This window comes from Carassius carassius, chromosome 16 (assembly GCF_963082965.1).
Source record: "Carassius carassius chromosome 16, fCarCar2.1, whole genome shotgun sequence".
NCBI classification, from domain to species: Eukaryota; Metazoa; Chordata; class Actinopteri; order Cypriniformes; family Cyprinidae; genus Carassius; species Carassius carassius.
Window position 1 is genome coordinate 2,283,346 of NC_081770.1, and position 17,500 is coordinate 2,300,845.

The window sequence follows — 17,500 nt, forward strand, 5'->3', positions numbered from 1 at the left end:
ATGGTGTTAACACATGATGAATTACTCACACATGAACATAACGTGTCTGATTCATTGTGTTTTCTCTTTCTGTCTTCAGTCTGTGTGGATGCAGTATTACAGAGAAACAGTGTCTCATCCTGACTTCAGCTCTGAAATCAAACCCATCACACCTGAGAGAACTGAACCTGAGCTGGAATCAAATAAAAAACCCAGGAGTGAATCACTTATGTGACGTACTGAAGGATTCACGCTGTAAACTGGAGAGATTGAGGTCAGTAACATTCACAGACAAGAATCAAAATGATGAAAATCACTTTGTTTAACTCTTATGTGCTGTTCAAGGTCTTTTCAGACCCCAAATGATGTTTGCTGAAATAAAAACATATGTTCCCTTTATCTAAATGACATGAGACTTTGTACGGTTGTCAACACTTGGTAGATCTACAAACAGAAAATTAAACTGGATTGAGATCTGGTTGTGTGTTAGTGTGAAAAAACATTAGAAAAACACCCAGCACATTTAATTTATTTATATAAATATAAAAAATATCATAAATCCTTAAAGAATGACACAAATGTTGAGTAAAAACATTAATGAACTGAGTAAAATTACATAAAAATATAGAGCCCAAACAGCACGAGTGTCGTCCCCAAACGAACAGCACATAAGAGTTCAACAAAACACTTTATACTCAATATCTCATGATGAATGTGTTCACATTATATTTGTGAAAGATTCTTCATCTTAATGATTTGTTTGTAAGATGATCTCTCTTCCTCTGTTTGCCTCTTTCTAGTCTTTATGTCTGTGACATTACAGCTGTTTCTTCTTTAACTCAGTCTTTGACAAACACAAAAGCTCTGCAGTTTCTAAAAGAGCTTGATCTGAGTTATAATAAGATTGGAGACTCAAAGCAGAAGCTCATTGATGTGCTACGAGACTCAAACTGTAAACTGATGTGAGTAAACTTCACTTTGTGATATTAAAGAGATTCATTTACCTCTGATATGTGAACAAATATATACTTTCAGATATTAGTGAAAAGAGTTAATCAAATGATCATCAAGCTTTATTTCAAAGGGTTTGTGTCAGAATGAAATGTAAAGTTGATAAAAATGTTGAACACAAAGGAGGAAAGAGAAGAAAAGCAGACTGTCACAGCTTTCTACAGCAACAGCTGCTTTATTAATGAGATCAGTAATAGTGAATCATTAGAGTTTGAAATAGATTTGTTCAGATTGTAGGAAAACGCTGGTAAAATCAGAGCAGATTCAGCTTCAGCTCACAGTCGTCCAGCATCACATGATCAATGTCTCTGTCTCTTGTGTGTTTTTACTTTGACAAGCAACACGTCACATTACTTTACACTTACTTTCTGTAAGAGATAATGTCCCTCCAGCCGCTTGTTATCACAGAATAAACCCGACAGGGTGATCAGGACTTGTGTCCTCCTGAAGAGACTTATTCTGTGATAACATCCGGCTGCATCTGCATTATCACACTTATTATATGCTTTCTTGACACACAAGTGAAGAATTAGACACAATTTAGATTCAGCTAAACACTTCTGCTCAGTTAGCAACAACTTTGATTACAGGATTTTAATGTAACTTTTCACTGTGATTGAAATATAGTAACTAATTAATACTTTATTCTATTGAACTCTGATTATCTTCTCTTCTGTTCAATCTTAGAGTATAGAAGGAGTTAAATCACCAGAAGCTGATAAATGCTGTGTATCATAAAGTGAAGTGATCTTGAGAGGAGCAGTAAACATCAGCTGAAGATCCACAGAAGAGCTTCACTACTGTGTCTATGAGGAGAAATAAATGTGTGATAAATGTGTAAATGTGATCCATACAGGTGAAGAGACTCAGACTTTACAATCAAATAATGCAGCATGTGTGTTAGAAACATGATATTGAATGATTAATGTTGCTTTAGTATTCAAGCAGATGATCATTGTGTTTAATGTAAAGCTGGAACAGAGGAGGAAGAAGCTCAGATGAGTCTGTCTGGCTCTTCAGTTTAATAATATTTCTATTAAACTCATTCATAATGATTCAGATGTTTAAATGTGATTGTCAAGTGCAGCACTTAAATGTGTCAAAAGATATAAAGCTTTATTTGACTTTATATTTAGTTGTGTGTGTGTTGTTAATGTACAGATATCCAGTATATAGTCTTTGTTCTGTGGATGGAGTCTCTCCTTCATCAAATCAACTAAACATTTTCACAAGTTAACAGCATTTGTGTCTTTCACTCTCCTCTAAATACTCAAACACATTCAGTCTTTTTAACACTTTTATATTTTCATGTGAATAAAATGCTACACACAGTTAAAAACAACTACTTTGTTTGAAAAGTTTTCTTGTCTGTTTTAAGTATTATTGAAGCTACATAAGCAGTTTCTCTATCTTAAATATAGTCTAACTTGTAGACATGAAACATAAAGCATAAATAGCTAATGTATAATAACAGAAATGTTCCCATTATACGTACAGCAGGTAAAATAAGTCAGCATTTTTCTCAGTTAATATATTTCTGAAGGTGCTGTTTACATCGTGTCGGTAACAATCCAAGAAATACATTCATACAAAGAAAACAAATCAGATGAGTTCAGAAATTAAGATATGTGTAATAAAGTAGAATCCCAATCACCAAATGTACAGCAGAAAGACAAAAACTTTCAGAAATGATTTAGAAAATATCAGAAATAATCCTGTAAATCAGATAAATCTGCTGCAGATTTGTGAGTGAATTCACTTCTTGTGAAAATACTACACTGATTTTAAATAGAATAAGATTTACTGCTGTATGATTAGCTCTAGTTATATTTTTAACAGTAATTCATAAATGAAAACACTTCAAAACCAACAGCTTTTATGAATTCAGTGTGTTTATACATATGCAATAGTAAATCTAAGCAGCTTATGGGAGATATTGAAGAAGATTTCAGTCATAGTACAGAGTCAGCTCTTTTGAGGACACAGCTCTGCTACAGAGTCATTCTAGTGTTGGACCTCCACATATTTAAACATATGCAATAGTAAATCTGTTCAGTGTTATAAAGCTGTTTCTGCTCTTGCTGATGCGTCTCTGATGTGTGGATAATGCTCGACTTAAACAGACAAACACTTCATGAGTCAGCTGTCAGCTTTCCTCACAACGGAGAGCTCAGACTCAGATGTTGACAAAATAACTTTATGAATGTAAATTTTATTTATTATTTTTATTTCTTTATATAATTTATTATTCTTCATGTAAGGGCTTCACATATTCATATGGTGGTGTTTATGTTCATTCATAGGAGACTCATTAATTCTACCCTACAAGATGATTTGAGAACAAACTGTGAAATGCGAGTGTTTGTCATGATAAATACAAGATTACCAAAGATCGCTTTGTACACGCTAGATACTTTAATATAACATGCTTTCATTTTAATGATATCTTATTATCTAATCTCGTCCAGTTTGAAAGACTATTGTTGATATTGTCTTGAGATAAAATACATATTTTATTTGACAGCTGTTTATGTGCCATATGTATTTGATTGCACTCATCAATAAAGTTTTCTCATTCAGGTTCAGGAGTCTCGCACTGTTGTATTACATTATATAGCCTAATGTTTAGAGAGTTGGACCTGCAACCCAAAGGTCAAGGTTCGAGTCTCGGTGCTGGCAGGAGTTGTAGGTGTGGACTGAATGAAAAGCGCTCTCTTCCTCCCTTTATACTCATGACTGAAGTGCCCTTGAGCAAGGCATGAACCCTCAGTTGCTCCCCGGGCGCTGGATCTATAGCTGCCTACTGCTCCGAGTGTGTGTTCACGGTGTGTTCACCTCTCACTGCTGTGTGTGTTCAACACTACAGCTAAAACATTACCATGTTCTAATGAATTAAGTATTAACATTAATGTAATGAACTGGAACCTTTTCAGATTTCTGCTGTTCTCGAAAGTGTTATATAGAAGACTGCAATATCTTTTTTGCGTTTCCGTTAGCTCGAATAGTAAAGAAACTCACCCGACAGCATTTCCACGACTTTCCAAATGAGGAAAAAGATATCAAGAGATTGATTATGACAGTCAGAAGAGAGATGTCAAATTCACAGACACACAAGTCTTGGTTAACTATAGACCCGATATAGTCCGGCTATGTGTAACCCACTTCTAGTCCAAATAACCTTGAATTTGGTTTCATGTCATTTTTTGGCAAACTAACTTGTGAGATGTATGATATTGCATCTTTTAAGCAAAGTCAACGACATTTACAAGGTGTTTGGTGTCACTTCTTTGACATGTTCAACATGTAGTCTGAGCATAGCCACAATTTAGCTGGTAGTCAGAGCGGCTATCTGTAGCCATCTTCTAGTCAGATCTGATTCACTGTAGTTTTTAACCAGGTGTAACCCCTCTATCCCAGGACCTCGCCGCCACACCTCGCACTCGCTCCGATGTTAATGTCTGCAGGAACACTGCTGGACAAATGTGTGCCCCAAGCTGAATGTGTTGTGCCCCCTTTCATAATTATTATGGAAGTAAAAAAAAAATGCAGAAATGGCAATGATTTACTACTACGGTTGTCTGTTTGATTTTATAGTCTCAAGCATTCAGAAATGACACAACACGGGCCGAGCGGGGTTCATTCTAAGCCCATTAGCCACAATCCAACGCGGACATTCATATCACAGAATCTGACAGCGATCAGCGGCTCATCAGCAATAGCATTTTTAAGCAGCCTTTACAATAACCTTAATAAAAACTTTCAACTTTAGAGTCTAAAGTAAAAAAAAAAAGATCTGTAGGCCTATCTCTGCTAGTTTATTTATTTATTTATTTTTTGGTTCTTTTTATTTAAACTATATTGTTTCTAAATGTGAAAATGTGTTACAGTTATGTGTCAAAGACTTGATATTGAATTCTGTAATTTAAAAAAAATCTAGGCCTATGCAAAAAAAAAAAAAAATCAATATAAAAAGTAAAAAAAGAACCATTGCGCATTTTACAGCAGAAAAAGTTTTAATATGTGTTTTTGTCACCAGCAATACAGTATGTTGCTCAGTTTTGTTACAGTAAGTTAAGCTCCGATTTTTTTTTAAGTTTCAGTGAGTTTCTTCTGTTGTCCTGCGGAAAAAAAATAAAAAATAAATAAATTAATCAGAAAATATCGTGCTGATGCACGAAAGATGCCTCAAATTGAAATGCATTAGTTTAAAAACGTGCTGCAATCACGAAAATAACGAAATAAACGTGTCCCTGCCACGAATAAATAGATTAAATTACGTGACCAAATCACGACCTGCCGTGAGACTGGGTATCCGTGTGTGGACCACGGAAGATGAGTGTCATTGACTTGCGTTAGAGTTATCCGTGATCTCAGCACAGACTCACTCCGTGCTCATATCACAGATTTTAGTTCTGACTATAGCCTGTGTAAAACGCCATCAAACTGGATTTTATGATGACAGGACGAGAAAAAATGTCATTAATTACATGCCATTGCAACAGAGTCGACGAAAAGCTTTAAAGTTCCTAAACAATCCAGCAACATTACAACATCCAGTGAGTGAGATCAGGTTGTTGAGGTCCGTGGTGCCATCACGGGACTAAACTGAATTTTTATGATGGCAGGGCAATGCAATAACTACAATAACTGTCAGGTTAACGTCATTATGGCATTTGATGTTGGAAAAGAAACGAATACTTCAAATGTTGCGTTTCCAAATGAGAAAGCACGTCCGTTGAGAGAGTTCTGTACTCCATCATTGAAACGGGTATCCGTGTGTGGACCACGGAAGGTCAATGTCATTGACTTGCGTTGGAGGTATATCCGTGGCCACGTCACGGAATTTGGGGCAATTCCGTGATGGTTTCACGGATTTTGAGTTAAGGGCCCGTGGACATTACACGGAATTCTGTGAGACCAGGTTGATTCATCTGAAAGAAGAAAGTCATATACACCTAGGATGCTTTGAGGCTAAATTTCATTTTGGAGCGAACAAACCCTTTGAAATAAGCAATTTTCCTTTGTACATTCAGTTAAAAAGGTTGCATTAAGTTTAAAAAAGGACAAACTTTAACATTCAGCTGTGCACATGTATTTTAATACTTACTTTAGGCCTACATTCTTTCTTGCTTCCTCGGTGCAATAAATGAACCTCCTAAATAAATGAATGTATATGCTAAGGTAATGATAATGGTGTGGCCCATTTCAGTTGCAGCCAAAATTTCAATTTTAAAAAGGGGTCTGAGAAAATTAAGATGAAGACAGGACCTACAATAAACCCTCATTGACTCACTGAATTATTATTTTTTCCAGCTCATCTGCCGGTTCCTGTCTTCAGCAGAATCTCTTCTTCATCTTCGTCATCACCATCATCATCATATTGTTCATTGGTGTGTTCAGTGGTGAATGTGGGTCATGTGAACAAAGAAAACAGTTTATTGTCCAGCATCAGTGTGTCTGGTCTCAGCATCAGTCTCTCTCTACCTCTGCAGGTGGAATATCAGGAGAAAAACAGCTACAGCTGTGTGCTCAACAATCCCATCATCCACCAGACACACATCCGGACATCAGTGAATTCTGTCACACATGTTCAGGTTCAGCAGCTGATATTAGAGCTGATATTAGTGTTTATTGACTGAGCTGATCTCAGTTTGATCTGTTTATTCCTCAGAACATTACCATGTTCTAATGAATTAAGTATTAACATTAATGTAATGAGCTGGAACCTTTTCAGATTTCTGCTGTTCTCGAAAGCGTTATATAGAAGACTGCAATATCTTTTTTGCGTTTCCGTTAGCTCGAATAGTAAAGAAACTCCCCCGACAGCATTTCCACGACTTTCCAAATGAGGAAAAAGATATCAAGAGATTGATTATGACAGTCAGAAGAGAGATGTCAAATTCACAGACACACAAGTCTTGGTTAACTATAGACCCGATATAGTCCGGCTATGTGTAACCCACTTCTAGCCCAAATAACCTTGAATTTGGTTTCATGTCATTTTTTGGCAAAATAACTTGTGAGATGTATGATATTGCATCTTTTGAGCAAAGTCAACGACATTTACAAGGTGTTTGGTGTCACTTCTTTGACATGTTCAACATGTAGTCTGAGCATAGCCACAATTTAGCTGGTAGTCAGAGCGGCTATCTGTAGCCATCTTCTAGTCAGATCTGATTCACTGTAGTTTTTAACCAGGTGTAACCCCTCTATCCCAGGACCTCGCCGCCACACCTCGCACTCGCTCCGATGTTAATGTCTGCAGGAACACTGCTGGACAAATGTGTGCCCTAAGCTGAATGTGTTGTGCCCCCTTTCCTAATTATTATGGAAGTAAAAAAAGAAAAAAGAAAATCACCCACCATAGGGGTCAAATTAGAACTAATAAAATATAAAAGTAAATAACTAAATTGTAATTAAATTGTATTATTTACAAATTACAATTGTAGCTAGACAGTAGCCTATGGCAATGATTTACTACTACGGTTGTCTGTTTGATTTTATAGTCTCAAGCATTCAGAAATGACACACAATGGTTTTTTTTACTTCAATAAAAAACAAGGATTAGTTTTTGTAAGGGTTGTGACGTCCACATGTTTTTGTTGAAGAATTATAAAGGCTAGCATTTATATCGCCAAAAGGCTAATATTAACAGATATTTGCATTGAATTAATTTAACGGATAATTGAAACTGTAAGAGAATATTAAGGCAGATGTGGCATTAAAACATCTTATTTACTTAATGTTATCAAAACCCTAATAAGTTTAATAGGATTATAAAAATACATAAAAGTGAAAAAACCTGCTATGCAGTGTTTAATTCAATAAAATGCTGAAAAACACAATTAACTTACCCATTAACTTATTTTATTGTCATCGTCACTGAAATCTAATATCAGTGCAACAATTGCATATATATATATATATATATACATATATATTTTGTATATATATAATAATTATATTTTATATAGTGTTTTCCTTCATTTGTTTGTGAGGTTTCTTGTCCTGTGTGTTCTGTCATGTATTCAGAAGACTTTATTGAAGCACATGAAAGTACCTGTGGGGAAAGGTTATTATTTTTATTGTATGCTTTGTGTTTTCATGACATTTTTGGTTTAACCTACAGTCCTTACTATCAGTTGTTTGTGTGTGTGGTATTAAATATTATTTAGCTTCTTTCAGAGCTGACGATGGACCAAACCAAGATTTAGACGGAACAGGACAAAAGCAAAAGAGGTGCAATTAAGTTTAATTTCTAGTGCCTTTTTTACATCAGCCAAAAGCTAAAAAAGAAAGCATCTCTGTTTTCTTTTTCTCAAGCCTTACAGACACAATCGACACACTTAAAGAGGCAATAGACCCATTTTCAGCCTCTGTGTCACAAGAGAAGACATGTTCTCCCGAGCTCTCACACAGAAGAAGTCGTCTCTGAAGAATCACTTTCATTGGAGATCCTGGGATAGATCGTGCTTCTGATGAAACAATTCCTGACCGCTGTGTGTTTGTTCTCAGATACAGCAGCACCATTGCATTAATTATGCAGTTTTATCAAATGTAGTCATCTTCTAAACTAACTTCAGTGCATTTGTTTATTAGTACTGACAATCTGCTTTCTTTAAAGAAATGATGGCCAGAATTGATGAAAAATTATTTGAGGGAGGAAAAATCTGAAGTATTCAATTACAGACTTTCAGAATGACAATTTCAGGAAGGTTTATTATCATCACAGCTGGGTAAAAAACATTGATGTCTCAATTTTAATCGAACCAATCTCATTTTTTAAACTGATTTCACAATAGGCTTTGTGCTTTGTTACTTCTGATAAGAAACAAAGTCTCAGATTTGGACTTCTGTCCATCTTCTCTTGAAATGTCACCAGTAAATCTGCCTGTGGTGCTCTCTATCTAATGCAGTGACGATCACGCAGTGTGCCTCAGGTCAAGTGAAGCGGCAGCATGCAGCACTCTTGAAAGATCAAATCTTCCTCTGTTTTTAACACCAGTTACAGGCTACAGCGCCAAATAAACATCAATGAATGCCAAAAATACAAATACAATTCTAACCTTCAATATTATAGTAATGTAGTAGCAACTAAGCTGCTATGTACCACATATAATATAATATAATTTAATATAATATAATATAATATAATATAATATAAAATAATGTAATGTAATGTAATATAATATAATATAAAATAATATAATATAATATAATATAATATAATATAATATAATATAATATAATATAATATAATATAATGTAATATAATATAATATAATATAATATAATATAATATAATATAATGTAATATAATATAATATAATATAAGCTGAGGGATAATATAATATAATATAATATAATATAATATAATATAATATAATATAATATAATATAATATAATATAATATAAGCTGAGGGATAATATAATATAATGTAATATAATATAATATAATATAATATAATATAATATAATATAATGTAATGTAATGTAATATAATATAATATAATATAATGTAATGTAATGTAATGTAATGTAATGTAATGTAATGTAATATAATATAATATAATATAATATAATATAATATAATATAATATAATATAATATAATATAATATAATATTTGTGTCAATACTCAGCCCTAATTCTAATCCTAGAACAGTTTGTCAGTGAATGCGTCTCTTTGTCCAGTTTTCTTTGTTGTACTTTAGGATAGTTGGTGAAATAATGGCAGTGAGCATTACTCAGGATGGACCTTTTTCATGGAGTGGAAATACAATTTCATTTCTTCCGGGAGATTAATAAAGATGAGCTGACATAACAGATGCAGACCTGCTAGATCTGACTGACGAGGTTTTCTAATTCAACTCAATTCAGATTTTTAGATACATCTGTGTAGTGTATGTGTGTGTTACTCCTGGTTTTTATTTCTTTAGATCGAGACTGCAGACACGACAGCATTGCTTGAGCTTTCTGAAAGAATCGTAGCATGTAACATGTGATGAAAGGAAGACATTGTCAGGTGTAGTATCTGTGATTCTGTCCATCTGACTCTCATCCTTTCTCTTGAATCCACACATCAGGGTTAGATGTTTTTGCTTCATTATACTCATTCCTAGACTCTCATCTCCAGCTTTTTACAGCTTTTCTATTGTCATGAGAAAAAATTAAATATCTGGTGATTTTAAGTGTAATTTCCAGACCTGAAAAAATATATAGTCAGTTTCGATAGTCAGTGTAATTTCATTTTATTTATTTTTTTCTAGTTGAGCATTTTTCTAGTATTTAAACACCTATGATGTCTGTAAAATAATTTACGAATGCTTTTTCAATCTGACAGAGATTAATGTTTCATACTTAGCCTTTTGTTTCAAACAAGCACTTTACTATACCTTCAATGAAAAGGATGTAAACATCTCAGTATTTCAACAAATACTTTTAATTATATAATAATTTATACTTCTAATTTTTTAGTTTTCTGTTTCTTCATTACAACTGTACTGTCATTGCTTAAAACATTATTTATATACATTTCCTGTAATTAAAATCACAGATCTTTCTTTTTTTTTTAAAAATTAAACTCAATCTGTATATTTTCTGAAAGGTGCTGAGTTCAGATCTGCTGATGTTGGTCGTGTTATCATTGTATCGTTGCTTGTCATTGTTTGTTCTTCAGTCTCACTACTACGATCTTCATTTATAGCATTGGCTGGAAAATAATAATACAAATTATTATTCATATTTGTTGTGGATTCTTCTGAAAAGGATTATTTATAGCACTTATCTTATCCACTTCTCTTGTGTTTTTCTGATTCTGATGCAGGATTTTGAGGACAGTGATAAAGACAGGAATATGAAGATAAGCTGAAAATATTAGAGAATAAATTACATTGAGAGTAAATAAGACAGCTGTGATATTTGTCAATTAAACTTAAATTACATGAAAAAACAGTGTTATAAATGTTAAATATGAGTACAGAAAGACTATAATGAAGAATACTAAATTCATTAGTCTGTCTAATATTCCCTTAAATGTAGGGTTTAAAATACATAAATTATAACTAAATATTTGATTGTAAAATGATAAAAATGTTCATTTCAGCTGTAAATAATAGGTAAAGTGCTGTTGTGTCTTTTTCAAACCCATACGTTTATGAGTTACAGTCTCAGTTTTTCTCTTTTAATAGACATAAGAGTCGAAACTATTGAAATCTTAAATGACAGATTGTGAAAAGCACATATATCTACATCACAGCGACCTGTAAAACTGAACAGAGATGATAAATGCAGAAAATAAGATGAAAATAACTGGGCGTTTTCTATTTGTATGTAGAAACTGAAAGTTCATTATAATTAATTGAGTTCTGAACTAATTCAATGAATCATACATTTCATATATCTTAATTATTCATCATAACCTACAGAATAACTGAATAAATCATTCAATCTGAATTCATAGACTATTGCTGTAATGAAAGAAATGAAAATAAAACCAGGACTGTATATGATTCTGTTATATAATAATCATTACCTTTCAGATTGATATGTTTGTCTTGGATTATTTGATATGGTTTGTCTGTCATTATTCATTAACCCTTCAGAGTAGTCAAATGTATCAGAAGGAGGTGAATGGAGCAGATTGAGAGGGAGAATGTGAAGAAACAGCAGGTGGCGCTAGTGCACTGTTTTAGTTTGGGATCTGCTGTTAGAAGGAAGAAGAAGGAGAAAGCAGGTGTGTTTGTGCTTCACATTCCTGTCCAGTTGGTGGCGCTGATGCACGAGATCTGTTGTTAACTGGACTTTGATTTTCTCCAAGATGAAGTCGTGTCAGGTGACAAACATCAATCGTGAAGATCGCACAGGTGTTTAACAGCGATCACAAACCGGAAGTGTTTGAAAGACTTCTGGATTCTGTTCCTGCAGCACAAGATCGTCTGAACTACTGCAAGTAAGTCTGAATACTTTCACCATTACACTTATTTAGGAGAATGATGAACGCATTTCAGAGCTGGATGAAGCGGGATTTGTTCAGTTATAACTTATACCTGTCTGTCACCGAAGAAACAAACCACCGAGAAGAAGAGAGATGTTAATAAAACAAACCGTTTAAAGACGATGAATGTTAAAACATTTTTGCAAGTCTGTAAAAATATCTGTAAAAATATAGGATAGCAGTCCGAAAATAATTCTAAAAGTGTTGTTTTATTTCCTCCTTTTTGTATTTTAAGCCGTATTTTAAGACCGAAAGTGTTTTGTGGTCAAATCAAACCTGTTCTTCTGGACAGACAGCTTGATAAACACGAGCAAAACAAATCTTCTTTTAAACTTTTTAATGATCCGAAGCTTAATATATAGTAACTTATTACTGATAGTAATGTGTAAGTAAATAAAGAGGTGTGTTGTGAGTGATCTGAAGAGATTATTACATGGCAGTATATTTGCATCATATTTTATTTGTATATTGATTGCTTGATAACTCAGAGATTCAGCACTAGTTATTTTCTTCATCATTTGTTCCTCTGAACTCTCATGATCTTGATCTGATTGTCATGTCCAGGTCATGATGAGCATCTGATCGTCTTCAGAGACACAAAGATCTCAGTGTTGAGCTGTTCATCTGCAGTATGTCAGAGAAGAGAAAGATGAGTCTCTCACAGAAACAGAGGTAACACTGAGTCTGCTTTCACAGAAAACAACAACACTTCTCTACAAGCAGTGTTTTCTCTCACTGTTGTCATGTCAAATGATTTGAAAAACAAAGCAGAACTTCCTCTAAACGTGTTTAGATTGTCTCGGGTTAAAAACAGCTTGAAACTTGTTAAATGTCTAATATACAGGAATATTTAAATCCTGTACAACCCCAGAATTAAAATGTTTTACACTTTAGTTTCAGGTTGCACATTTAGTGGATAGAAAATGTAAATAATATGGTAACTTAAGCGAGTCAAAATAATCATTGCAAACTGAAGTATCTCTCGCTGTAAAGTGTTAAATGAACTAAAATCAGTAATAATTTCACTTGTGGCTCAAGTGGTAGAGCATTGTGTTAGCAGCGCAAGGTTGTGGGCTCGATTCCCAGGGAACACATGTTAGGAGAAAATGTTAGCCTCAATCCAGTCTTTTATTTTATGTCTATACAGGAGCGCTCTTTGATCCATAGCATTGAATGACTCAAATATTATGGATAGGCCTTTAAATATAATATTAAGGTTAGATAATCCCCAAACTAATTTCAGAAGGAATCTCAGTGATTTGACTCTGGAGACAGATCTGTAATTATTTAACACAACTTTAATTTTTCCTCATATAACAAGTCCGTCTGTGATCATGCACATCATTGCATTAATAAAACAGGTACTAATACTACAGCAATAAATATTATGTATCGCAGTCAGAACATTGTTTATTTTTTTAGCTCCAGAAAGATACTGTTTGTATTCAGTTTCTTCACTTTAATCTCTTTCATTCTTTCATTTCAAATTAATAAAAAATCGCATCAATGTGTAATGTGTCTTTATGATGTTATGAGAGATAATATTCAGTGAATTTCCAAATCTGAACCAACAGAATCTGAACTGTCACTAAGGTTTTCAGATAAACCTTTTTCTTTATTTGACAAATATTATAAAGAACACCAAGTTCATTGTGTCTGTTTGTAAGGATCTACAATTTGACCAAAAATGGCTACACTTGAGTGATGAAATGAATTTGTAGTAAAAAAAACCTCATTAAATGTTCAATTTGCTGGATAACAGGTTTGTAAACCGGCTCAAACCCATGCATGCATTGCTACTGTGGTATATTTATTCATCGCACAGACTGGTGTTTTTTTTCATAGCATGTTCAATATATGTAACACTGCACAGCCCTAGGGTCTCATTTATACAACTCTCCGTAGATTTCATCCTAAATTTTTATGTAGGCACAAAAACTAGATTTTGCATACGCCCAAAAGTTTTCAGATTTATAAAACCATGCGCACGCCAGAACCTGCACAAACATCTCTTTATAAATCCCAGTCAGGGGAAGATTGTGCATACATGTAATCCAGCAGTGTCCACCATAATATAGAAGTAAGTGCACATCATCCATCATTGTTCTCACTAAAATATTTCTCATAACATGTGATCTGACTCTGTAGTTTAGTTTAAAGATTAATTACTGAGCACCTATAGCACTCCTCGCTTTAATAAAAATAACATGTCACAGGAAAATGGTTTATTGTAAATGAAATTATGCAATTGTTTGTAAAATTATGTAGGCCTAATTTCAGTGTTAATCTCTTTTAATGCGAGTGGGATATTTCATGCAAATGTGTATATCGACATGAAAACAGAGTTTAAAGTCATTGTTTACTAAATTAATTTTCTCACTCCATGAAAAAGTTTGAACGCCTGGTTTATAATGTTCGTACGGTGTGTACATATTTACGCCAATTTTATTTTTTAAAAATCCCGATATGTGCGTTAAAAAAATCTGTACACAATTTCTGTGCCTATTTTGTGTGCACGCAACATTTATAAATGAGACCCCTGGTGTGTAATCTGTAGATATGAAGTCAGAAGAGATGTGTTCCAGCTTTCAGTAAAGATCAACTCTTGCTTGTAGAGATTAAAACATGAAACCGTAGTATCCCAAATCAAAAAGATCCCGCTTGACTGTAAATCACTGTCATTTGTTTTAGATGACAGGTTTACATGGTCTTGAAGTATGATGTAGATGAATCTGATTTTGATTAGTTGGTGGATATAATGGAAGGGCCACATCAGAAGTGTCTGTGCTGAGAAAGTGAACGATGCTGAAGCTGTAAATAATGAAGGATGTGAGAGTGTTGAAGATATAGAGAAGAGAAGATATAAATGAAGAAGGGGAGAGAAGTGAGACGACTGAGACTGAGGAGAATGAAGCTGAATGTGGCACAATGGTAGAAATTAAGCTTGTGTGTTAGATGAGGATGATACTGATGTGACAGAAGAGAGCTTGTGATGGAAGGGGACTTTTTTTTTTTACATTGCGGTTTCTTTTTTGAATTTATGAAATTGATTGTATTAAAGTTTTAAAACTGTTCCCACTCTGTTCTTTGTGTCATCAGTGTAAGATCAGGATCACATGTGTCCAGCTCTGTGTCTGTGAAGAGTGACTGGTCAAAACATGAACCACCGGCGTTCAGTGAGGAATCATCATCAGCTACTGAAAGGTATTTCATTTGGTTTGTTACAACATAGCATTAGCTAATGTCTTCACTAGGGTATCTGTGATAGAAAATAAGTAAATAATACAATAAATCACAGAGTTTCTGCTTCTTTCTTCACTGGACTGTGTCTAGAGCTTCTTTCCAGTAATACAGTTACACAGACAGACACTAGAGAGCATAAATTCAATAATGAATGTGACAATCAAACATGAATGTGTTCATCTATCTACAGAAATGACCATTCACAACATTAAACCTTTTCAAATGAGATTCTGTTCTTTGTGTCATCAGTGTAAGATCAGGCTCACATGTGTCCAGCTCTGTGTCTGTGAAGAGTGACTGGTCAAAAGGTGATCCACCGAAGTTCAGTGAGGAAACACCATCAGCTACTGAAAGGTATTTCATGTGTTTTATATTATGGCACTAGCTAATTTCTCCACTGGGATATCTGTGATAGAAATGAAATAAAACCATAAATTAAAGAACAATATCTGCTTTGCTTTTTAATGAACTCAGTCTGGAGCTTCTTTCCAGTAATACAATTACACAAGCAAGGACAAGGAGGCATAAATACACCATAGAAACATGAATGTATTTCCATCTTTCTGTTATTAGTGTCAATAGTTTTTTCCTTATAGGACAGAAAAACCTACATTTGTACTTGAGTAGAACCTTCTCTTTAACAGAATTAACTTATAACTGCAGCATTAACAGCTGAAGTTTGCTCTTTGTGTTTGATAAAAAAAACAGTAGCAAGAGATTTGTTTAATATATTGCCTTAACCACATTTAATTTTATTCACCATTTTTACAGGCTGCATTATGAGACATTAGACTTAGACTTTCAGATTAACAGGAAACACAAGAATTTCACAGACAAACTCCTAGGAATCTTTCAGGTGAAAAGAATATTTAATGATTATACTTATAACAAATAAATTGGTTATTGGACAATGTTTCTTTTACAAATATTTTTAATTATGGATCATATATTTTGGACCAAATGAATGTGGATTTGGTTTAATTTTGTTCTTTTGCCTGTTTTTTTGTTCTTTGTTTATAGGATCTTGAGAAGAAAATAATCACATTTCTAAAAAATGAACTGGACATGTTTAAGAAAATATTACAAAAAGAGGACATGCGATACTTTGTGAAGGACTTTAATGAGAACAGATGCAGTATGAAAGAAGCAGCTCTTGATCTCACGCTCTACTTCCTGAGAGAGATGAAGCAAGATGAAGCTGCTGATACTCTAGAAGGTAAGAGACTCCAGTGCTGTCAATTAATAATTTTATTTATAATTATTATTATAATAATTCCTTTAGACTTCCACATTCTGTTCTGAACATAAACCCAGAGACTAAACAATCTTTTATTTCTGTGTTTAGATGAGCTGTTCTTCATTCATCAGCTAAAGTGTAGCCTAAAGAAGAAGTATCAGTGTGTGTCTGAAGGAATTGCAAAGCAAGGAGACTCTACACTTCTGAAGAACATCTACACAGATCTCTATATCACTCAGGGTTGTAGTGAACAGGTCAATACTGAACATGAGATGAGACAGATTGAAGTTGCTTCCAGACGTCATGAATCACAGGAGATACAGGTTGAGTGCAAACATTTGTTTGAAGCACCTGAACAAGACAAGCAGATCAGAACTGTACTGACAAAAGGAGTTGCTGGCATCGGAAAATCAGTCTCTGTGCAGAAGTTTGTTCTGGATTGGGCCGAAGGAAAAGAAAATCAAGATATCAGCTTCATATTTCCTCTTCCATTTAGAGAGATGAACTTAAAGGAGCAAGAAAAACTAAGTTTGATGGACCTTATAACTCAGTTTTTCCCAGAGACAAAAGGACTGAACCTTACGAGAAGAAATCAATTCAAAGTCTTGTTCATTCTTGACGGATTGGATGAATGTCGACTTCCTGTAAACTTTAAGGATAATGAGACGTGGTCTGATGTTTCATCACCAGCCTCTCTGGATGTTCTCCTGACGAACCTCATCAAGGGAAATCTGCTTCCTTCTGCTCTCATCTGGATCACCAGCAGACCAGCAGCTGCCAGTAAGATTCCTCCTGACTGTATCGACCGGCTGACAGAGATACGAGGATTCAATGATGCACAAAAGGAGGAGTACTTCAGAAAAAGATTCACGGATGAGAATCAGGCCAAAGAAATCATTGATCATGTTAAACAATCAAAGAGTCTCTTTATCATGTGCCACATCCCAGTCTTCTGCTGGATTTCAGCCACTGTTCTCCAGAACATTTTACAGGAGAAAAGAAATAATGTTGTGAAAAACAATCAGGCTGATGAT

General features: G+C 34.2%; 1 protein-coding gene across 1 annotated transcript in view; it reads left to right on the forward strand.

The window, feature by feature from the left end:
* LOC132159294 (NACHT, LRR and PYD domains-containing protein 3-like) overlaps window positions 1–17,500 on the forward strand; it is a 39,693-nt gene that overhangs the window by 21,219 nt on the left and 974 nt on the right. Inside the window, exons 8-15 of the mRNA XM_059568819.1 lie at window positions 80–253; window positions 780–941; window positions 11,917–11,941; window positions 12,579–12,658; window positions 15,479–15,583; window positions 16,001–16,085; window positions 16,250–16,445; window positions 16,575–17,476. Of these exons, the coding sequence (XP_059424802.1) occupies window positions 80–253; window positions 780–941; window positions 11,917–11,941; window positions 12,579–12,658; window positions 15,479–15,583; window positions 16,001–16,085; window positions 16,250–16,445; window positions 16,575–17,476 (1,729 nt within the window). The remainder of the gene's footprint in view (window positions 1–79; window positions 254–779; window positions 942–11,916; window positions 11,942–12,578; window positions 12,659–15,478; window positions 15,584–16,000; window positions 16,086–16,249; window positions 16,446–16,574; window positions 17,477–17,500) is intronic.